Consider the following 24665-nt stretch of genomic DNA (forward strand, 5'->3'; position numbering starts at 1 on the left):
ATTTTTTTACTCAGTAAATAGTCAGTGCCTATTATTATGTACTAGGCTTTATACTATAACCAATTTAATATATTTTCTATCCTCTGACCGTTTTATTTTTAGTATTACTCATCTCGTTTCATAAATAGAAGAATTGAGACCCATGAAGAGAAGCAGGGGTTGGAAGCAGAGTTAACACGTAGCTGAGAGCCTGCAGTGTGTGTGGGGGGGGCTCTGTGTGCTCCTCCATGTCGAGTACTGTATGATCACGTGTGATTCTCACCTTGAGAAGATGCTCAGGGCTCCTGCTCCTTCCTATGTCAGTGATTTTTCCTGATGCCTCTTAAAGGCTTTATGAGGCACACCCCTCAAAGTCACATGGCTAACCTTTAATAAAATGAATCTAGGATCCAACCCCTTCCTTCTAAGTTATGATGCTTCTCCAAAAAAAGAAAATTTTATATAATACAGTCATATCTGAAAATACCTCTTAACTGAAATTGCCTTAAATGTGCTCAAATATGACTCTGAGCATCCAAAGTCTCCCTGTTCTCACACTGGCATCTGGGCACCCGTTTGGAGACCCAGCGGTCCAGGGTGCCACAAGGGTGCAGCTCACAGCTACTGCTTTGCTGGCAGAGACAAAAAGAGACCCTCCGTGGCAAGATCAAAGCTAAGCTCAGAAATCCAAACTGGCTGCCAACTGGCCGCCACGTTAGCACAATTCAGACAATAGAAATGATGAAGTGGGTGTCAAGGCACCTATACTCAAGAAGAGTAAAATGTGTGGCTTTTAACAATGTAGAATTAAAGTTACATTTTTTATGCTCAGTGACTCTGGATGCTCAGTGTCATATTTTAGAACACCAAGTGTCACTGGCATAGACCACAGGAACTGATACGGAAAACCAGATACCAGATAGTTATTTACAATGAGAAGTGTCGCTGTCCATCAGACAAGACTGCCCTCAGCCTGGCAAGGATGTTCTGTGCCACAGACCAGCTAAAGAGAAAGATGCCTTAGCAGAAAGTTGCTTCATGACCTGACATTAGAAGAAAGGCCACAGAGTTCATTCATTGATTTAGCAAGTACCCCCCAACTGCCTGGTAGAGAGCTGGCTAGAAGCAGATGCTCAATGAGAATATGTGAGTGAGTGAGTGAGTGAGTGAGTGAGTGAGTGAGTGAGTGAGTGAGTGAGTGAGTATTGGGAGTTACTGCATGCCCGGCTCGAGCAAGGCAGTGGTATGACCCAACTAGGCAAAAAAGGATATCTCACGTTGGCCCGACAAAGCATCTATTTACCTGGGTGAATGTGAGAATCGTTATCTCCAGCACCTGTGATTATTTCTTTTCTAAGTTAAGGGCTGGTCATCTGTTCTTACTAACACTTCTTCTTCAGACATGTCAGTAAATCAAAGGACTGTTTTTGGAGACAGTCCATCTTGTTTAACTTTGCTTATCTCTGAGCTGACCTGTTTGTGCGTATCCCCCCTTCCATAGACACCTTATATAATAAGTTTTATTTATTCATAATTATCATTTGCTGATAATTTGAAAAAGAGGAACCTAAAAAAAATTCCTCCAGAGACTTTGAGCAAACTTTTATGGGAAAATAATAAAAATGTGGAGAGTGAAGGTTTATAGTGGAAATACCTCTAGAACCTCAACTACCGCACAAGAGTTGATACTTGGCTTTAGTGACTTTCTTCTGTTTGCTGTTCATCTGTTTTTCTTCTACATTTCTGCCATATATTTTGTGTGGTATGAACCTTTTTAATAGGATTTTCAGAGAGATAAATATGTTTTTTATTTTCGTAGCTCAAAATTCCTTGTCAGGCCTCTGAAGCAACAAGTAACAGGACACTTAGCTATTCTCAGCGAGTCATTCCTGTAACCGAGACTTGTCAGAGCATCTATGCAAGTTGCCTGCCCTCTGCAAAGAGGCTTCTGTCTCCTGCGTTCTGGCCTCCAGATAGAGATGAACATTTGAACTTAGTCCTCAGTAGAACTGAAAGAAAAAATGTTTTTAAATCAAAAGCTAAGCCTTCAGTAAATAACATTTGTTTTTATTCCTCCAGGCACCCAGTACAGTTTGCACCTCAAGTACAAATTCTGTTAGCTGACATTGCTCTTCCCAACTAAGTTGTCCCCATCTTGTCAGTGGCAGGTTATGTTTGGATTCACTCACTGGATCCTATCTGAGATTGATTTAAAAGTGTTGCCCCGTAAAGTGGAGTATTCTCTAGGTTCCGAATGTAAATAGGGAGGCTGGGAGGCAGTGTCATTTACACGCGGCCAACCTACTCTCATGAGGTCTAACTATTCACTCCAAGTAATAGTGCCAAGTCTCCATGTAGGTTCTGCGTGCCTGTTACGCTCCATGTCTAGTTTTCCAAGGGAAAATGAACAAATTGCAATTAACAGCTTCTCCACAAACTTCCTTTGAAACAATAATTTCTCTTCACCAGATTAATTTTAAAAGATACTGACCAATTTGCTGAAAGGTCAGGTTATAGACATCCCTCATTCCTGTGCTCTTAATAAACTGGCTTATTAGTAGTGAGGATGTTTAAAGACAGGTTGCAAATTAAAAGATAAAACCAAAAATCAATCACATTAGGTAACAACCACCCATGTTGTTATAGGTGCCATGGTGGGAAGATAGCCATCAAGTAATGGATCCTAAATTAATACAGAGTAATTCAAAGACAAATGATGTTCTGCTGTTAATCAGGCACCCAGGTTTACATTTTCTTAAAACAAGTGCTTTGTAAATCTTTAAGAGTAATTGAGAGGTCTTCCTCATTTGAAGTAGAAAATTGTAAGATCTTTTTGAGAGGATAGAAACTAAAAACCTTTAAGTCCAATTCCCGTTTTGTAATTGAAACACCTGAAACTTAAAGCACAAATTGATTTAAGTGACATCCATCCATGTAAGTTCAAATGAGTCATATATGCAAAAATATTTGCAAAGTGTGTGGACTAACTTTTATATTTATTATTAATAGAGTGTATGCAACATTCGACTTAGGTAAAATGGTGTGTTTCTGGTCTCCTAAGAGGCTTAGTGTTCATTAGTGAGGAAAAATATGAGGTCACATCTGTCTTCCAGATTCAGCCCTTTGAAAGGATAGAGCTAAGAACCCAAGCAGTTTCCCAGATGCTGGCTTCCCCAGGCACCCAGCATCATGGACCCTGCAAAGCAAACCATTCCTGTCAGGCCTCATTCATCCAAAACTGAGCAGACATTTCTGTGCACCTGCCAAGCACACAGTACGGGGTCAGCAATACAGTGGTGACCTTAAGACTTCCATAGAGGTGGTGTCTATATAAACAACCATCGTTACTAATTTGTTGCCGCAACACCAGATTTGGGAACTGTGTTAGGCTATTTATCTCCCCCATCTCTACCCCATTTAGCCAATAATATGTGAGACCTAATGAAGACTTAGAACCACTCTTCCTGACTCTCCTGACCAGGTTCCTTTATGACACACAGATACAGTTTTGGACAAGTTTGTCAAGGTAGCAAACAATTTAGAAAGCTCTGGCCATTGCAACTTACTTCTGTTTCTTACCTTCTCACTCAAAAGGATGCTTCTGGAAGTTTCCTGATGCAATGCCCCACAGTGCCATTGAAAATTTGAGATTGCCTGCACTGAACAACGTCTAGGGAGTCAACTTATCTCTATTTTATTCATTTATTAGATTTATTCCCTTTTTTCTTAAATAAAAGTGATCCCTCTTGTATACTGAGAAAAGCTTAATTAAAGAAGATAGAAACTAATGAAAGCTTTTATTTTGCTGGCAGTGGCCCCTGAAGCATGTGAATATGGGCTTTTCTCTTCACTTTCCTTCTCCTTGACAGAAGGCAGCCAGATCCTTTGGGTCACCATTCGGAAGGATGCCATTCTTTTTTTTCTCCTTGATTGCCTTCTCTCTGTTCCCTTCTTTACAGCATGAACAAGTACTCAGGATGAGTTTATGAGGGTTCTCTTTGGAGACAGGGCTGATGAATGCTCTGTGACTCAGCCCAAAGGAAGCTCTTGTGGTGTGAACATCTGTCGTGTTCCTCCCTTCCGAAGCTTCAGTCACTTTCTCGTGCACCTCTTCCCAGCTCTCCATGCAATATTGCTATACAACCTGTCCCAGGGATCAAGGACTGAAAGTCCCTCGGGTAGTGGTGTCTCTGTCTTTGCATCGTAGGGCACATTGTTGCCACACACTGCCTACCAACCCTTTAATTCTTTACTATAGAAGAGTTTCTCTTTGGAGGCCTAATCTTTACCCGTCACTCAAATCTGATTCGCCTGCCTTTATTATTCTGCTTTCCATGTCAAGAATAATAGCAGCCTTGGTATTTCCGTTCACAGTGGCACCACTGAAATCTGGAAATGCTTATTAACTGCTAAGGAGGCATGATTCTAGAGGAGGGCTGAATATAGTCCAAAAAGAACAAAATCTAAACAGTGGTTCTTTTAGGTTGATGGTGTTTTCGGAAATGCTTTGGAACGTTACAGTTTCGAGTCCTGCTAGGAATTGCCCTATTATTGGTTGTATTTAGAAGCATTCCTTTGCTTATGCAGCATGATTACAATACAATCTTTGAAACATGGCCCTAAAATTCCTTCCATATACAAACATGTTTTATGTCAGTAACTAGGACAAGACCTCTTCCCTCCAAGAGGCTATGGAGCAGAGTGGTTAATTAGACTGTAGACTCTATAGAGTTAGACTGGCTAAGCTCAGATACCAGCTCTGCAAGTACCCTCTCCATAAATATCAGCTACAATTCTTATTACCATTATGATTATGTGGATTCCAAAAGATACATCTCTCTATGGCACACAGGCAGTACAGGCTTTAACCCAAGTGTAGTGTATACTCGCAGTTTGCATAAAAGCGAATACGTTCTACACGTGTTCATGCTTCTTCCCAGAAGGATGTATCAAAAGGAAACACATGTTTTCATCAACATCCTTCATCCTTCTCCACAGTACAAAAATGATCATCACTGTTGTAAACTTTTGCACAAACAATAAGTAGGCTTAGAAAGGCAATAAGCTATATGCTTAACTGGGAGAAGCATATTTCCCTTCCAATTTTGCAGTCTTGCAGAACTGGGCAGCTCTGCTAGCAGCAAAGGACATTCTTTTGGCTTGTGTCTGAAGGCTTCCCTCATGCACACTTAAAGTTGGATTACATGTAAGTGAAAACAGCTTCATTCCAAAGGCCAGACAGGTTCCTTCCCCACAGGCTTAGTCCAGACCAGTTTGTAAGGTAAGAATTGCACAAGGATGTTTTAGAGACTAGCTTTGGAAGGCGAAGAAACCACTGGAGAACAAAATGGGGCTGAGGTACTGTTTTCTGGAAAAGAGAATAATCATGGCGGAGGAGCCGAGGGGAAGTAAAGGGAACGATGTGTGCTCTTGGCCTGCTTCTGAGACCTCTCTGTCAGGTGGGACTGATTAGGCACTGCCTTCTCCTTGGCTAGAGGGTAACCAGATGCCTCAAAGAGACCAGTGGCGATCTGCACACAGGACGTAGCCAGCAGAGTGGGGCTGAACAGAAAGGAATTCCTCCAGATCACTTCTGAGATGACTCATACACAGTGTAGTCCCGGGAACTGCAGGTGTCGCCCACGCACTGCATAGCAGCTTAGGGAAAGGACCACAGAGTAAACACTTGATGGGTGTACAGTGATTTTAAACAACTGTTTTTTGGTTTTTTTAAACATTTCATTGGGGAAGGAGAACAGGACTTTATTGGGGAACAGTGTGTACATCCAGGACTTTTTTCCAAGTCAAGTTGTTGTCCTTTCAGTCTTAGTTGTGGAGGGTGCTGTTCAGCTCCAGGTTCAGTTGCCCATTGTTAGTTGCAGGGGGCAGAGCCCACCATCCCTTGCAGGAGTCGAACCTGCAACCTTGTGGTTGAAAGGACGCGCTGCAACCAACTGAGCCATCCGGGAGCTCAGCGGCAGCTCAGCTCAAGGTGCCGTGTTCAATCTTAGTTGCAGGGGGCGGAGCCCACCATCCCTTGCGGGACTCCAGGAGTTGAACCGGCAACCTTGTGGTTGAGAGCCCACTGGCCCATGTGGGAATCGAACCAGCAGCCTTTGGAGTTAGGAGCATGGAGCTCTAACCACCTGAGCCACCGGGCCAGCCCTGTTGTTCTTTTTTAAAGTGGTAGAACAGTATCATGCTTATGTTCTTTAAAAAATAGATACCCAGTAAAATATTTATGCGCAAGCAATAAACTGTATACACTACACTAGTGAGTAGTCGTGCCTACGGCTTTAAGGTGACTTAAAGGTGACTGCATCATGGCTTGCAGGTGACTCCCACCCTGGCCCACACCCAAAGCCTCGCTACTCACACAGGGGAAAGCGAAAAGGATATTAAGATTTTTCATCACTAATTTATTAACAAATTTCCAAAACAAATTTCCTAGCAACACAATCAGACCAATCTTATTCTGCTTCTGTTTTACAAATAGAACGATTTTTTCCTAAGTTTTCTTAACATTTAGAACATTTATATCACTTGGAAGAACCTTTTGGTTTTGAGTTTGTGTGCCAATGTTTTTATTGATAAAAATATGTTGTGGTTTTATTTTTAACAAAACTCATGATTATGATTTAAGTGGTATGAGAGCAACCAGTTACTTTTAAAAGACATTTTTTTTAATCTTTGTTTGGGATTAACACATAAATGTATCTAAATGCTTAGGAGTGTGTACATGTTTGTGTATCAGAAATAATTTATTTGAAAGCTCCCAAGGGTGGTCCTGCAGATTTTTATTTTGAAATGCTTTGCTTGAATTAATTGTAACACATATAGTTTTTGTTTAATAAAAAAGAAAATTTCTAAAAGTATTATGACAAATTTATATCTCAAAGCCACTATTTTCATTTATTTCCTTGTTTAAACGTCTTAAAATTCCAGGTAGGGGAAAAGGAAAGAAGCACTAAGAATACTTGATTCATTTTGCTTTTAGTTTACTTTGTTTTTAAATGTGCTTCTTTATTCATTTTTGTTGTGACTTGAGACATAATTAAGAGTGGTGTGGAAATGCATGAACTTGATCGTAGAAAAGATAAATTAAGAAAAACCACGGTAAAAACTATGAAGGTATATACAAATTTACAACAGAAAAAAAAAGAGACTATAATAATGACTAATCGAGGTAGGATATATTGGGACAAAGAATCTAAAAACTATGAATATGAAAAATGGGAAGATTAGAATTTTGAAATACTAAGTTCCTTGTATTTCTAGGGAAGAAAATGGCTATTGATTATATATTTATTAAGACATTAAATAATACCTACTATGTTATTCTTTATACTTTTGTTTTTAAATATTTCATCATTATTTTAATTGAATAAGTGAATAAGATAATTATTAACCAAAAAAGAGATAGTGGTTAAAGGGTTGTGACTGACACTACAGACAGGCTATTTTAGAATTTATATGCAGCCTGTCATTTAGTGTTTGGTTTATACCAATTTTCTTATAATTAAAACTGACAAGACCTATTGGAGTCCAGTCCATATTTCATATGTTCTAGTAATATACCTAGAAACTAACATTCCATGAAACTAATTATCTAGAGAAAGCCACTAATATTTGCACAGTTAATATTGACATACTTTCTTATTTCAGTCTGAAAGGGGAATTTTAGGGAATGGTATGAGTGAAATGTAAACATCAACATGTGGATTATGTGTTTGAGAGGAAATGTTATTCATGGATAGCGCAGAAAGTGTAGCCTGGTTTTAGGTTATCAGAAGAGCACACACCTGTGAGCCAATTTAGACTAAATAGGGTAATCAGCAAGTAGCTGCTCACCAGAGCAAGCCAGGTGAAGGGAAAAGACTCCGCAAGTGTTAAGAAGGGATTTGTCATTGTGTGGGAACCACTGAAATTTATTACCTGAGAACACCATTTAACATCATTATTTAAGTCATCACTTTTGACACTACTTCTAAAAAGGTGTATTTTATTATAACTCCAATGCCTATTCTCTCTTCTTTTACTGTCACTAAATTAAAATTCCAGTGGACTGGTGAACATTTCCCACCCTGTAATTCTGAGTACGGATGGTACTTCACTAGAGAGCTATCCTTAGAAATGCTGTTTTAACTTTAGGTTAAGTAAAGTTTTCCAACGTTTTCCCCATCATAGAATAATTCTCAGTGTTTGCTTCTAATTCCCGAGTTGATTTTTTATTGTTCCTTTAAAATGATAAATTGGGGGGGGGGAATTTTTAGCTATTCAGAACAGTGAGCAAATCACATCTCATACACCCAGCCATTTCAACTTTGGTTTTCTTTTTCTGCTGCCGAAACCAAGAATTATTCATAAAAATTCCATGAGTTTAACATCAGTAGCCTCAGGGGAGAGCAAATGCACCTATCAAAAAAGTATTGTTAAGGATTATTAATGCAGAAGCCAGCTGTTTTCTGTGTCACCGTTATCGCTTTTGTGACACATGAGGCAGATTCAGTCCGTAAAGTATGGTGGCATATTTTACCTTCTACATTTCACTCCCACAAAAATGAAAAGCTACTAAATGTAAAATTATAGACGTAAGTGTTATGGAAGCATCATATTGAAAAAACACATAAAGTTTTGTAATAAAAACTTACTCAAAAAACTACCGAAGAGACATCCAATGCTCTGAATGCTGAATAACTGGATTTATAATACTTATTCAAAATTATCACCAGAAGCAATTATAATAATTATAGATCAAAAATTTAGGGCCATTTTTATTTATGAGCAGGAGCTTTAAAAGAAATGCATAAATCCATCTTTTTCCACATTCATATTCCACCTTCAGTGATCTTCAGTTCCAATGGAATGAACTGGATGCCAAAGAACTTGACCAAGCCGAAGCCAGTCCAGTGCCTAAAGCAAGGACTCCTAGGCTCTCTGCAGCTACTTAACCTGTAGGGTCACTGTCCCTTCTCTCTTGCACCAATCAGCGTGTACGCCACACCACACACAGTTATTCCTCCCGCTCCCAGGACCAGTCACTTCAGGTCGTTAGAGGACTCATGTGCACAAACAAGGCCCCTAGTCTGTTCGGGTCACTCTGAAATTTAGGAAGTATAGTGGGTTGACCAGGGCTGGAATCTCAGCTTCAAAGTTCCTTAGTCTCCTAAGCCTTTGTCATCCTAAGATGGAAACATACACAGCTGCAGTGGTGAATAAATGAGACCATGTGCATAAAGCCAACCTGGCCCCAGGGCTTGTTGACGTTATGCCTTATTTGTCCACCATCCTTGTCATCCCCCTTACTTTCCAGCCTAGAGCCCTCAGCTCCTTTGCTGACAAAGCAACAGTCTTGCACAAGGGACAGCAAGTCCTGCTGGGTTTCATTAAAAACTGCCTTCCAAAGGCAGCCCCGATCTTCCCCAGTCGGACTCAAATGGCCCACCATGTGGGCCATGACCCATCCATGACCCACCAGTTCCTGAGCGAGCCTGGCCCTGGCCTACCAGGGGAGCCTTGGGTGTGCCAGCTGTGTGACACCATCTGGGGGGCCTATCACCCTGCCCAGCACAGCTCTGACCTTCCTCACAGTGCCCCTCAGACAGAATCAGGCCCTGGAGCCACACGGCCACTGTGCTTGGGATTCCAGACATCACTGCCTGGACATTTCCACTGCTGTTCTCCAGTGGCCATTTGGATGCCCAGGGAGCCATGTTCAGAATAGGTTATTTTAACATTTGTTAATATATCTGGAGAAAAATATTTAAATGTTCTCCCTCTCATTAATCAATACAGAGCATGATCTCTTTATTTACTATTTTTCACTTTTAACATACTCCTGTTTCTTTTGTTCAGTAGAGTAGATTCTTCTACTCTGGACACTGACATCTGTCAGCATCCCGCAGGAGAGCTTGACTTGAACTTCTGCTAGCTGGGCTCACTTTCCAACCACTGGGCCCACCCAGTTCCCTCTAACTTCCTTCCTCCCTCCTCTCGCTCCCTTCCTGCTGTGGACTCACCTCTAAAACCTGAGCCCACACCTGTAAAAAGCTTTTCTGCAGTTCATGCGTCTCCCACAGGGTCTGCTCAGACTACGAAACACTTCTTCCTCTGACTTGTCCAAACTTTCAGTCCAAAAGATTTCTTCCTAGTTGTGTTTTTAATATCTGTCTTCTTCCACTCATAAAATCTGAACCCACGGTTTTTATAAAAATTTCACTTCTTTTTTTTTTCACAAGATGGCTCCATGTGTGTCCCCTTTCCCTCTTAGGTGGCATTGAGTCTCACCTACTGGATGTTCCATCTGGAGAACCTGCCATCCCACCTGCCACCCCCATTCCTACCTGTCAGTCATATCCACTCTTTAAGGCCCATTGCACGGGACCATCCTCAATAATGCTTTTCTTGCTGCCTCTTCACCATTGAAATACAATTTCTTCCTAATTTTAACTACCGCAGACATACTCAGACATCACTTACTGACAGTGGCCCTCAGTTTTGCTTGTGTATCCCCAAAAGAAGTTTGAAAAAAATTATGTACCACTTCTGAACATTTTAGGTTGCTACCTAAAATTTTTGTCATATGTTTGCATATGTTTATCTGTTAATAGGAGATATATAATATTAAATTAAATATTTTCTAAGATAAAATGAATACTGATTAATTAGGATATTTTATGATATGTTATAAATGTATTTTAACTGCCTTACAGATGAAAGCATACCAAACCTGAAGGAAAACAGATGAAACTTGCATGCATAGGTTTCATCCAAAAAATTTGGCGGTCTTGCTGGTTCCATGTAAGAATAAGCATTACCAGCCTTTCTCCCACTTTGAGTGATCTGAATTCAGAGCATCCCAACCTGAGCCAAAACACCCTATTTCTTTTATTTTCTTTGTTTTTTTTTTAAATTATAGTTGGCATTCATTAATGTCCAGCCTCTGGTGTACAATGCCATGACCAGGCATCCACAGCATCCCTGAGGTGGTCTCCCAAACAGGACACATGTCCATCGGACACCCAACAAAATCCCCAAACACTATTGAATAAGTTCCCCAAAGTAATTCTCAAAAAACCCTGAGGCCATCCTGTGGTCACCAGCCGCCCCCCAATCCCTTCACCCTTCCCCCCATCCCCAACCCCCTCCCCCCCGCCCATCTAACAACTCTCGGTTTTTTGTGTCCCCAAAACTGTTTCTGATTAGTTCATACACATATTCTTTTCTTTAGATTCCGCATATAAGTGAGATCATATGGTACTTGTCTTTCTCTTTCTGACTTATTTCACTTAACATAATGTTCTCTAGATCCATCCATGTTGTTGCAAATGATAAGATTTCTTTTTTCTTTATGGCTGCGTAATACTCCATTGTATAAATGTACCACAGCTTCTTAATCCAGTCATCGACCGATGAGCATTTCGGTTGTTTCCATATCTTGGCTATTGTGTAAAGTGCTGCAATAAACATAGGAGTGCATACAGATTTTTGAATTGGAGTTTTGGATTTCTCCGGGTAGATGCCTAGGAGTGGAATTACTGGATCATAGGGTAGTTCTATCTTCAGATTCCTGAGATACCTCCATACTGTTTTCCATAGTGGCTGCACTAATCTGCAATGCCACCAACAGTGCACTAGCGTTCCCTTTTCTCCACATCCCCGCCAGCATTTGTTGTTTGTTGATTTATTGATGATAGCCATTTTGACTGGGGTGACAAAACACCCTATTTCTAACACCAGGTTTTACCCTTAACAGAAATAAGTATGTTTCAGACAGGAAAGACAGAAAGCTTTGTTTTAGACCTGTAGGTTTTTTCATCTCAGTGGTGCCCCATCATAACACTGGAGATGGGTGAGAGTTTTTTCAAGTGAGAGAAAGATCATCATGCATGGGGGCTCCTCGGGGAGATCAGTTTGGGTAGCGTCCATATAGAAGTTAAGTATCTGGAAATTAATACTTTTAAGACTACTCATACCCCTTGGAAAGTCTCCATGTGTCTCCAGAAGTGTGCACATCTCAGTTTGCAGTTCAAGTGTCTTAGGACACTTACCTTTTTACTGCACTTTACCTGAGAGTGCAGTTATATGTCCTTGCCTTATCTCTACCTTATACAACTACAAGCTTCTGAACAGTAGGGGCTCTATTTCTATTACTCAACCTTTGTATGCCTTACCATACCTCACAGAATGTCTGGCACAGAGCAGGTACGTGCTTACCTATGGATATAGGCTGCACACTCAAATTCCTGCCAGGGCCATAAGCAAAGCAATCTAGATATGAGACCAGAAAGCATAGAAACCATGTGGCCTGGATGGGCAGATCCGCATTCCCATTCCGCTAAGGATGACATGCATCTAAAACATACGGGCACCACAACATCAAATGTTATGAAGAAATGGGAGCCACGACTCGGGTCTTGGAAAACTTGCCAGAGGAAGTGACATTTAGTGTGCCCAGCTGAACCAGCAGGACATGTGGGCTTGAATTGAAACACGAGTGGGAAGAGGGCTTCAGGCAGAGGATCCATAAGGAGGTCTCAAGGAATTGGCCAGGAGCAGTGGCATCTGGGACAGTAACAGCCAAGACTGGAGACCCCAGTCCAGGCACAGGGTGTGTTTGCCTTATTAAAGAATGCGGGTTTTACTCTTGGGGCAATGGAGACTCCTTGGGAAACTTTTAAATGAGAAAATGACATTTTTCAGAGATGAGCTCTGACAAGTTGTGAAGCTACTCTGGTAATTCAGGGAAAGGCCATGCAGCTGGGGCTAAACCACTGGGCATGGAAATGGAGGGAGTGAAACAGGACATACTATGTTCAGGAAATGTGGAGAGGCTGGAGTGGGCAGAGGAGGGGACTGGCTGGGCTCCTGAAGTTGGATTTTATTCTGTAGCAGTGGGACCTTGACAGATTTAAAGGAGGAAACTGACCTGATACAAAAACACACTTAAAGAGGTTGTTTTCAGTGGTTAACATGGCTTTTCTTCTATTTTATTCTTGCCGAGAACGTGATGACTATAGCACAAGCCATCAAGTAGAACGCTTCTGACATTCAAATGGAGACAGTGTGACGCACTGGGGTCCGACCTCAGAAGTCATCTTCAGATCCACTAGCCCTGTGACCTGGGACACCTTACCTCAATGTCCTTTTAGTAAAATGGGGAAACACAATAGCACCCATTACACAGGATTGAAGTTTTAAATTCAAAGAGTTGATACATGTAAAATACTTCAAAGGGACCTGGGAAATATTAAGTGCACAAAAGGAGTTAGGTATTATTCTACTTATGATTGAATACCAGTTCGTATTACACTATCTTCTCTTTAAAAAACTCTAATATGCTACTCTGAGCTTAAATGGCCTTGACTTCTCCGTAGCTCTAGTTAACACAGAAAACATACTGCATAGAAATTAAAATGTGAAACGAAGGGGTACAAGTCGTCTATCAAGGTTTGAAATTATAATTTTTAATATGTCTCACTTCCCATGAACTAGAGAACTTATCTTACACAATAGAGTCCATCTTTGAATGTCTTTCACTTACGCTTTTCATGGCTTTTAAATTTTTTTATTGTGCTCTAGTTCTTCCTGCTTGTTGTTGTTGTTCCTTGAGGGCTTGGTGGTGGTAAGAATGGCCCCTCTGTGCATTTCCTTCTCAGCAGAGATCTGTGTGTGCCAACTATTGTGAGGGAAATAATGTATTACTGGTCTGATATTATTGAAATTTTGAGACCTTACCTTTCAAACACTTTAGTCCCACAAGGGGACAACTGCTGAGAAGAACCTTCTTGCCTATTGTGCAAACATCTGTAAATGCCCTGGCACAGCAATTGTGGCTCCCTCTCAGCCAGGAACTGGAGAAATCAAATTCTAGGGCTGTCGATTGCAGCTGTTCAGACCTGGAGGGAGGGAGGTCTTTCACAGTCCTTTGCCTGCTGTTTTAGATTCCTTGTCTTGAGAGTTTAGTTGTTTGCCTGTTTTCTGTGAGCAATCCCCAGTGACCTCTCTGTCGATTATTCTCGATTATGATGGTAAGGGTGCTGGCCATGCCAGCTTTTGGGAAACGGACATATAAGGCAGAGGAATACTGGCCCTCTCATGGTCTTCCTCACCAAATTTCAGCCCCGTGAGGGCGTGGCTGCTGACAGTACCCACCCTGTGTACCAGGCACACATCTGTAGATCGTAAGATTGGCTCACAATGTCCACAGTCACTCAGACCCCACTAGGAGCTGCTAAAATCAAATGGAGTAGCCTTGGTGTCAGTTAAATCTGCCCACCCCAGTCTGCAGTGTGCTTTTTGATACTGTTGGGAGACCTGTATCTCTGAGTCATAATTTATTCACATCTCAGGAAATAATCTGAAACATGTCAGAAAGAAAAAAAAGTCGGGATTGACAATTTTTGCACTAAAATCCCTTAAATTTGAGTGTCTTCCTTTTTCCATTTTTCACCCTTCAAAAAAAAAAGCAAGATTTGAATGAAAATACACAAAAATATCTTGAATCATCATCCAAGAATCTCCAGTGCCCGCCCGTAAGCAGTTTTATTGTTGAATTTCCACGGTGACCAAGTCAGGGAGAGGGCCAAGTGGTGTGGCAGAATGGGGCCACTTTTACATGTTGACCATGCACAGTGCCCCACAAGTGAAGGAGAGGGAAAACAGGGAAGAGAAAGCAAAACTGTAGTAGGGGAAATGGGGACCCTCTCCTAGCATGTTTTTTTTTTCTTTCTGGGATCAACTAAAAATAGTCTTTTTCCGATTTTAACCCCAAATTGTTTTAGTTTTTCTAGATACCTGTGCCTAATTTTAGCATTGAAAAGAACCTCATCTAATTCATTTTTCTGTCCTAATCTGTTTTTTATTCTTTAGTCCAGGTCAATGGGTAAGAAAATCATCCAGACTAAGATATACATTATCACCCAAGTGAACCACTAGTGCTTATAAACACTATTTTACAGATAATCCAAATTTATGTAAATGTTAAAAATATCTGTGTCACCTTAACTGACACTCAGCCCAATGGTGAAGTGGTACAGCCATGTTCCCAGATGACATTTTAGAACTGAAGTTTCTTCTAAATCAGAAAGAAGTGGGATTCCTGGATTCAAAGAGCTTGTGTACAGGATTAGACTAATCAGTAGAATCAAAATAAACAAATCTCTGGTGTTCCACAATTACACTTTATACCAGACCACCTGGTAGTTAGGTCTGAAGGTGGAGTCAAATGCCCTTGATGCTGTAGATCTGTGGTTCTCCACCAGAAGAGATTTGAAAACACACTCAGACCCAACCCCCATCCCAGCCAATTAAATCAGTCTTTTGGGTAAGAACATCACAATTTTTTAAAAGCTCCACAGTCATTGTAGTATGCAGCCAGGTTGAGAACCACTACCCTCAATAGAGAGCAGTTACCGGGACACTAGGATGGCACTCCGGTGATTTACGGAAATGGATGGAGTTAAGTTGGGAGACAAAACCTTGGTGCAGAAACTCAGATCTTGCAAAAGACACCTCCCCTCAATGAATTGGAAAGGAGTAAAGGCAATGTGCTTTTAAACTACAGATAATCTCCAAAATATAGCTCAAGAAAGGGAATCATACAAATATTTCATATATATTAATATTTAATATTTATATACATTAAGTATAACATTTTAATAAGTAATACAGTTTACACGTATGCATATAGACTTATTCATTCATTCACTTATTCATTGAGCTCATGCTCTGTGCCAGATGTGCCATAAGGAAAGTTCAGTAAAACCACAACAGCAACGTTCCCCTCCAGGGGGAACTTGAAGTAATCACGAGGGGGTCTAAACCTAAGAAAGGGCAAGTGAGTTGCGCTTTGCAACTTGCCCCTCACCTAGAAGGTCTCTGGGAAGATTCCTCTTGGGCACTGAGAGGAGAGGTAGCTTTTTTTTCCTGCCAGTACACACCATGATTCTGGAACATCTGACGCATTCACTACAGTCACTGTCATCAGAATTATTTCTGGAAGTTTCAGAGTGGCACAAGCCTGTGTATCTAGAGAAGGAGATAGAATGTACCTGGGCCATCCTTTTGTTTCATGGGTCACATTGGGAAGACAATCTGTTTGCACAAAGATGGACTCGGTGTTTTTTTTTTCTTGTGAATAACTAACAAGCTCTTAAGTACACAATGGATGTACCTCTCTGCAAACTAGAAATGTCATGATTGATGGGATCCGATGTTTACTTGTCTCCTCTGTAACCTTAGATTTAAGTCACTGAAATCTTCAGCCTACACATAAGAGAATGGCATGCACACGTCATGAGCCAGGGGCCAAAATGGCAGGTGCAAGTTCCTGGCAAGTGGAGTACGAGGTCCCAGTAAGGGACTAGACACAGATATATCAGGGAGTGGAGTCGGTTTTCACAGGGAGGGTAAGAATGTAGCCAGAAGCAGTCAGGAGGAATGGTAGAAGTTTGTGTCATGGAGAGAAAGGAAGGAGGCTTTGACAGTGAAGAAGAAGAAAACTATACAAAAGAGACTGAAGGGCCTCTCGGGTATGCTACCTACCATTGCTCAGTCTCCAGGCCTCAGCCAAGGGATAACCATTAATAAATATCTTTAAATGCTTCTTGTTTTTGTTCCAATGTTTTGTTCTTTATAAAATTCCTAAGTGTGCATTAATTTCACGAATTCTCAAAATAACCCTGAGAAGTGTTATTGAAATCAATATGTAAGTAAAGAAAGATGAAGACGCTGAAGCTCACAGTGGTTACGTAAGTTGCCCAAAATCACACAACTGGTTAAAAGACAGAGGCAAATCTCACATTCAAATATCGAGCTCCAAATCCAGTAATATGTAATGTCAAGATATTGCAGTAGAACTTGGTCCCGGTCCCAGCATGGACCTGAACATTTGTCTGCTTTCACGTATAGAATGTGCCTCACCATGCCTTTGAAGTTCTATTTTTCTCATTTCCTTGTATTTCTGCTTCTTTTATAAATAATTATTCTGCTACATGTACACCCTCAAATATGCATGAACATCAAATAGAGTTTTGAGGCTGTTAAAAATCTGGATTCAAAGAAGGTTTATATTTCAACTTTCTATACCTGTAGTGTCTATAGCACTGGTATTTGTAATGCATATTTTCCCACTTTTTTATCCCATTCCATTAGAAAGTGTTTTTTAATACTCATATCTCTCAAGAGCGAGGACGGAGATGCTGATCATGTTCAGTGACAGGAAGTACAACTACTTAAAACTCTTAACTTCTCTATCACTTTAGGAAGTCAGAAAAAAAATGGATTAATTTGACAGATGGCACAGAATAAGAAAAATATTAGAAACAAAAAAAGGGCCATTTTTCCTAGAGAGGCTCATTTCATTCTATATACCATTTCCCTGGGATATCTGCCAATTGTTAGCAGGAAGAATAATGTTATCCATTTTTTAAAACTTCACTCTTGAGTATTATGGAGATAAATAGCTAAATGATGGAGAAATAGCTTTCTTTCATGGCAGTAGTTTAAGAGGGGTAAAAAGAACTCAAATGCAGATATGTTTGAGGACATGAGAAAATTGAGCCATAAATGAAAAATTCAGTATTTCTATAGGTGCTCTTTTAGAAAGAGTACCTTTCTACATCAACACTGGGAAGGAGAGCTATGTCCCATCTATAAAAGTGAGAGATCTGCATGTGGGTATTAGTAGATTGATGTGCAAACCCGGGAATTTTCCAGTTGCAAACCTACAAAGGAAAAAAAAGTCTCTGATCTGTTTTGCTGCAGGACCAATGCAAGAGACCATCTATGACTTCTGGAGGATGGTGTGGCACGAAAACACCGCAAGCATAATAATGGTGACCAACCTTGTGGAAGTGGGGAGGGTAAGTCGGCTGTCTACCTGCATGTCCTTTTGTTCCTCGCTTATTGGTAATATGAAGTAAGGCAAGAGCAAGCTTTTGAAGTAGTATTTTGTGTACTCCAGAAAACATTAACTACTACAGCTTCTCCTACCGTTTGCTGCATTTACTTATAAATTATTGGTAAACATAGTCTGAATTGCTTTCATCTGTTGCAATAGCAACAGACAGGAAAGGCACTCAAGATTTAAAAGCAGTTGTTATCTGGCTATATTGAGCACACAAAAATACCACTAAGCGTGAAAGCTAGTTGTTGGGTGTCAAAACTCAATGGGTGCCACATTAGACATGACTACATTCCCTAACTCAGGAAAATTGACTCTAAAAACAGTGTGCAGCATTGGATTCAATGCTTAGGTTGGAATTCCAGCATTTCCTCTTGCTCAGATTTTACTTTCCTGTGCCTCCATTTCCTAACCTGCAAAATGGAGATCAGAGTCTACCTCTGGAGTCTTGGATTGCTTTATCTGTCTTAACTGTTGATAAGTGCTATTTTTATTTTACCAGGAATCTCTTAAGTAGTTATAATCTTGGTAGTGGTGTGCTGGTATGCTGTGGGATTATTTCCAAAGTGATGTTTAAAATGAGAAAATACACAGGGGACAATTGTTTTGTTTTATGATATGGTCAATTCCATGATTCTGCCCAACTCAGTAACCCATTACTTCTTACAGAACTTGACATTATGAGATTTACCTTCAGCAAAGGCAGCCCAGAGGTCAGCCTAGAATTGAAGTATTGGGGCAGAAACCATAAAGGGGGTGTTTCTTAAGATTCTTGGCCAGCCTTATAAAAGAAGGAAACCCTGCCACTCACTACAAGATGAATGAACCCGGAGGACATTATACTAAGTGAAATAAGCCAATCATAGAAAGACAAATGCTGCATGATTCCACTTATATGAGTTATCTAAAAGAGTCAAATTCACAGAAGCAGAAAACAAAGCATTGGTTTCCAATGGATAGGAAGAGGGGGAAATGGAGAGTTGATGTTTAATGGGTATAAAATTTCAGTCCTGCGAGATGAATTCTAGAGATTTGCTGTACAAATAGTGCTTATAGTTAACAATACTGTATTGTGCACTTAATTTGTTAAGAGGGTAAATCTCATGTTAAGTGATCTTACCGCAAAATAAATAAATAAACAAACAAACCCATGAAACGAAGGGACACAGGAAACTTTGAGAGGTGTTGAATATGAGGTGTGACAATTATGTTCGCAAACTCATCCTAGATAAAGTGCTACATACCTCATGGTGAATGTCACTACAGTCACCTTCAAAGCAATTTGGAAACTCTTTCTGGAATGGCCATCAGAGCTGTCATCCTATTACCCTTAATGTCCTGAATGTCATCAAAATGTCTTCTTTTTAATATTTCCTTGAGGGAAGCCATTAGGGGCTAGATCAGATGAGTAGGGAGGATGTTCCAATACAGTTATTTGTTTACTGGATAAAAACTCCCTCACAGACAGTGCCGTGTGAGCTAGTGCATTGTTGTGAGGCAAGAGCCATGAATAGTTGGCAAAAAGTTCAGGTTGTCTAACATTTTCATGCAACTTTTTCTGCCATTCCAAAAAGTAAACTTGGTTGTTTGTCCAGTTGGTACAAATTCATAATTAGGAATCTTTCTGATATCAAAATAGGTTAGCAACATCGTTGCAACAAGTTCACAAACTTAATAGTCAGACGTCGTATGTCTATTATGTTGATTGTGGTGATGGTATCAAGGTTGTGTGCATGTCAAAACTCATCAAATTGTACACATTACACATGCAGTTCTTTGTATATCAATTATACTTCAATAACACTGTTTTTTTTTAGAAAAGCATTTTCAGAAGGTATCAGGAAGCACACACCAGGAAGAAGAGAGACAAGATAGAGATACTTATATTCTAGCAAAAATGGCAAACTAAATAATCTGAAAACCCTCCTCCTACAAAAATCTACAAATTCTAGATAAAATATAAATATGCATTTTACTGTTTGTGTATGTCACATTTTAATCTTTGTGTATATATGTTTAAAATGTTTAGCTTAGCTCTCAAAAAACTAAACTACTAGACAACACAAAAAAAATGAAGACGAGAAATCAGAGAAAAGACACTACAGCTGCCCAACAGAGGCCGACCAGAGTGATGTGTGTCAGTCTTGGTGGGGAGTAAGGAGGGCCTTCAGTCTTCATGATCTTGGATCTTGAGTTTTAAAGCCCACCAAGAACAGAAGATAACATCTTGAAACTGGGACGTGCTAGGAATTTGAACTGAGACTGTCACATAAAACCTAAACCCCCTCCATAGCGGCTGCACCAGTCTACATTCCCACCAACAGTGTATGAGGGTTCCTTTTTCTCCACAGCCTCTCCAACACTTGTTACTATTTGTCTTATTGATGATAGCCATTCTGACTGGGGTGATGTGATATCTCATTGTGGTTTTTATTTGCATTTCTCTGATGATTAGTGATGTTGACCATTTTTTCATATATCTATTTGCCATTTGTATGTCCTCTTTGGAGAAATGTCTCTTCAGGTCCTCTGCCCATTTTTCAATTGGGTTGTTTGTTTTTTTGTTGTTGAGTTTCATGAGTTCCTTGTATATTTTGGATATTAGCCCCTTATCGGAGGAATTGTTTGCAAAAATCTTCTCCCATTCAGTTGGTTGCCTCTTTATTTTGTCGATGGTTTCTTTTGCTGTGCAGAAACTTTTAAGTTTCATATAGTCCCATTTGTTTATTTTAGCTTTTACTTCCATTGCCTTTGGAGTCAAATCCATAAAATGCTCTTTGAACCCAAGGTCCATAAGTTTAATACCTATGTTTTCTTCTATGCAGTTTATTGTGTCAGGTCTTATGCTTAAGTCTTTGATCCATTTTGAATTAATTTTGGTACATGGTAACAGATAACAGTCCAGTTTCATTCTTTTGCACGTGGCTATCCAATTCTGCCAGCACAATTTATTGAAGAGGCTGTCTTTCCTCCATTGTATGTGTTTAGCTTCTTTGTCAAAAATTATCTGTCCATATTTATGTGGTTTTATTTCTGGGTTCTCAATTCTATTCCATTGGTCTATGTGTCTGTTTTTCTGCCAATACCATGCTGTTTTGATTATTGTAGCCCTGTAGTAAAAGCTAAAGTCAGGGAGTGAGATACATCCAGTACTGTTATTTTTTCTTAAGAATGCTTTGGCTATTTGGGGTCTTTTGTGGTTCCAAACAAATTTGATGATTTGTTGTTCTATTTCTTTAAAAAATGCTATTGGGATTTTGATGGGGATTGCATTAAATCTGTATATTGCTTTGGGTAATATGGCCATTTTAACTATGTTGATTCTTCCAATCCATGAGCACGGAATGTCTTTCCATTTCTTTGTGTCTTCTTCAATTTCTTTCAAAAATGTCTTATAGTTGTTCAGCATATAGGTCCTTCACGTCCTTGGTTAAGTTTATTCCTAGGTATTTTATTCTTTTTGCTGCAATTGCAAAGGGAATATTTTTTGTATTTCTTTTTCTGAGATTTCATTGTTAGTTAGATTTCATAAGAATGCAATGGACTTTTCTACGTTGATTTTGTAGCCAGCAACTTTACTGTATTCGTTGATTATTTCTAACAACTTTTTGGTGGAGTTTTTAGGGTTTTCTATATATAGCATCATGTCATCTGCAAAGAGTGACAATTTAACTTCTTCATTCCCAATTTGGATGCCTTTTATTTCTTTCTCTTGCCTGATTGCTCTGGCAGGACTTCAAACACTATGTTGAAAAGCAGAGGTGATAGGGGACACGCTTGTCGTGTTCCTGAATGTAGAGGAAAGGGCTTCAGTTTTTCACCATTAATTATGAGATTAGCTGAGGGCTTGTCATAGAAGCCCTTTATTATGTTAAGGTATTGTCCTTCTGTACCTATTTTATTAAGTGTTTTAATCATAAATGGATGTTGCATCTTGTCAAATGCTTTTTCTGCATCAATTGATATAATCATGTTTTTTGTCTTTTATTTTCTTTATGTGATGCATCACATTGATGGATTTGCAGATGTTGAACCATCCTTTACCCCGGGGATGAATCCCACTTGGTCGTGATGAATAATCTTTTTAATGCATTGTTGTATTCGATTTGCTAGAATTTTGTATAGGATTTTTGCATCATTATTCGTCAGAGATATCGGTCTATAGTTTTCTTTTTTTGTGTTGCCCTTACCAGGTTTTGGTATCAGGGTAATGTTGGCCTCATAAAATGAGTTAGCGAGTACTGTCTCTTCTTCAATTTTTTGGAAGAGTTTGAGCAGGATTGGTATTAGATCCTCTTTGAAGGTTTGGTAGAATTCACTAGTGAAGCCATCTAGTCCCGGACTTTTGCTACTGGGAAGGTTTTGGATGAGTGATTCAATTTTGTTACTGGTGATCAGTCTGTTTAGATTTTCCAGTTCTTCATGGTTCAGCCTTGGAAGGCTATATGTTTCTAAGAACTTGTCCATTTCTTCTAGGTTATTGAATTTGGTGGCATATAGTCCTTGATAGTATTCTTGCAAGATCCTTTGTATTTCTGTGGTGTCCGTGATAACTTCCACTTTTTCATTTCTGAATTTGTTAATTAGTATCTTCTCTCTTTTTATCTTAGTGAGTCTAGCCAAGGATTAGTCGATTTTGTTAATCTTTTCAAAGAACAAGCTCTTTGTCACATTTCCCCTTTGGTCTTCTTCTTCTCTATTTCATTTAGTTCTGCTCTGATTTTTGTTATTTCCTTTCTTCTGCTGATCTTGGTTTTCACTTGTTCTTCTTTGTCTAGTTTTTTTAGGTGTAACGTGAGGTTATTTATTTGGGATTTTTCTGTTTTTTGAGATAGGCCTGTAATGATATAAATTTCCCTCTTAAAATTGCTTTCGCTGCATCCCAAAAATTTTGGTAGGATGTATTTTCATTGTCATTTATTTCTATGTATATTTTGATCTCTCCTCCAATTTCTTCTTTGATCCAGCCTGTTTTTAAAAGTATGTTGTTTAATCTCCATGTATTTGTGTTTTTTCCTGCTGTCTTTTCGCAGTTGATATCCAATTTCAAAGCCTTTTATTCAGAGAATATACTTGGTATGATATCAATCTTCTTAAATTTGCTGAGGCTGATTTTATGTCCCAATATATGGTCTGTCCTTGAGAATGTTCCATGCACACTAGAAATGAAAGTGTAGTCTGACGTTTTAGGATGAAGTGCTCTATATATGTCAACTATGTCTATTTTATCTAATGTGTCATTTAAGGCTGCTATTTTGCTATTTGTTTTCTGTTTGGATGATCTATCCATAGCTGTCAATGATGTATTTAAGTCCCCTAGTATAATTGTGTTTTGGTCAATTTCTCCCTTTAGTTCTGTTAGTAGTTACTTGGTATATTTTGGTGATCCCTAGTTGGGGGCATAAATATTGATGACTGCTATGTCTTTTTGTTTTATACTCCCCTTTACCATTATGAAATGTCTATCTTTGTCTCTTGTTATCTTTTTCACCCTGAAGTCTGTTTCATCTGATATCTGTATGGCTACACCTGATTTACTCTGGTGACACTCCATTTGCTTGGAGTGTCAATTTCCACCCTTTCACTTTGAGTCTATGCTTGTCTTTGTAGCTGAGATGTGTCTCTGGGAGACAGGATATGGTTGGGTTTAGGTTTTTGATCCAATCTGCTACTCTGTGCCTTTTTATCGGTGAGTTCAGGCCATTTACATTTAGGGTGATTATTGATATGTGAGGATTTCCTGTCATGCTATCTTTAGTTTTCTGGTAAGGCCATGTCTCCATTATTTCTTTCCCTTGTTGTTGTTGTCTGTTATTTCTGTGTGGTGGTATTCTATGATGTTTTCCTCTGTTTCTTTTATTACAGTGTGTGTTTCAGTTCTGGATTTTTTTTTTTTTTGAGTGGTTACCCTTAAGTTTATGTAAAAGAAAGTTTGATATTTAGAGTATTCCATTTTCTTCAGTATGCTTACTTTCTCCATTCCCATATTCCAGTTCTGCCTTTTTTCTCTCCCTTTTTATGTTTTGGTTGCCACAATCTGTCCCTGTTGATTGTGGTCAAATAGCCTCCTTTAGTATTTCTGGTAGTGCAAGTCGTGTATTAGAAGATTCCCTCAACTCCTGTATGTCTGGAAAGGGCTTTATTCCTCCTTCATATCTAAAGGATATCTTTGCTGGATATGTTATTCTTGGCTCATAATTTTTCTCTTTCATTAATTTGAATATTTGGTTCCACTCCCTCCTGGCTTGTAGAGATACTGCTGAAAAATCTGATGATAATCTAATGGGCTTTCCTTTGTAGGTTCCCATCTTCTTTTCCTAGGCTGCCTTTTCCCTGACTGCCTTCTTTTCTCTGGTTCCCTTCTTTTCCCTGGCTCCCTTCTTTTCCCTGGCTGCATTTGTCATTGATTTTAGACAGCATCAATACAATGTGCCTTGGAGAAAGCCTGCTGGGGTTGAGGTAATTAGGTGTTCTATTAGCTTCTTGGATTCGAGGGTCCAGTTCTGTCCCCAAGATTGGGAGGTTCTCTTCGACAATTTGTTTGAATATATTCTCTGTTCCCTTCTCTCTTTCTTCTCCTTCTGGTATGCCCATTATTCTTATATTGCTCTTTCTGATGGAGTCAAAAAGTTCTTGTAGAGTTCTTTCATTTCTTTTAAGTCTCAAGACTCTTTCTTCTTCCATCTGTGTAATTTCCAGGATTCTGTCTTCGATGTCACTGATTCTTTCCTACATCTGGTCAACTCTACTACCTAAGCTTGTTATTTCATTCTTAGTTCCT

The 24665-nt window shown here is 39.5% G+C and overlaps 1 protein-coding gene across 8 annotated transcripts in view; it reads left to right on the top strand.

Moving 5' to 3' along the window:
• The window catches only part of PTPRM (protein tyrosine phosphatase receptor type M), an 824073-nt gene that overhangs the window by 744611 nt on the left and 54797 nt on the right, over positions 1–24665 (top strand). For all 8 annotated transcript variants that reach the window (XM_081079020.1, XM_081079013.1, XM_081079015.1 and 5 more), the window contains one exon: positions 17746–17843. In XM_081079020.1, the coding sequence (XP_080935146.1) occupies positions 17746–17843 (98 nt within the window). The remainder of the gene's footprint in view (positions 1–17745; positions 17844–24665) is intronic.

Source organism: Rhinolophus hipposideros, assembly GCF_964194185.1.
Source record: "Rhinolophus hipposideros genome assembly, chromosome: 17".
In the NCBI taxonomy this organism is placed as follows: domain Eukaryota; kingdom Metazoa; phylum Chordata; class Mammalia; order Chiroptera; family Rhinolophidae; genus Rhinolophus; species Rhinolophus hipposideros.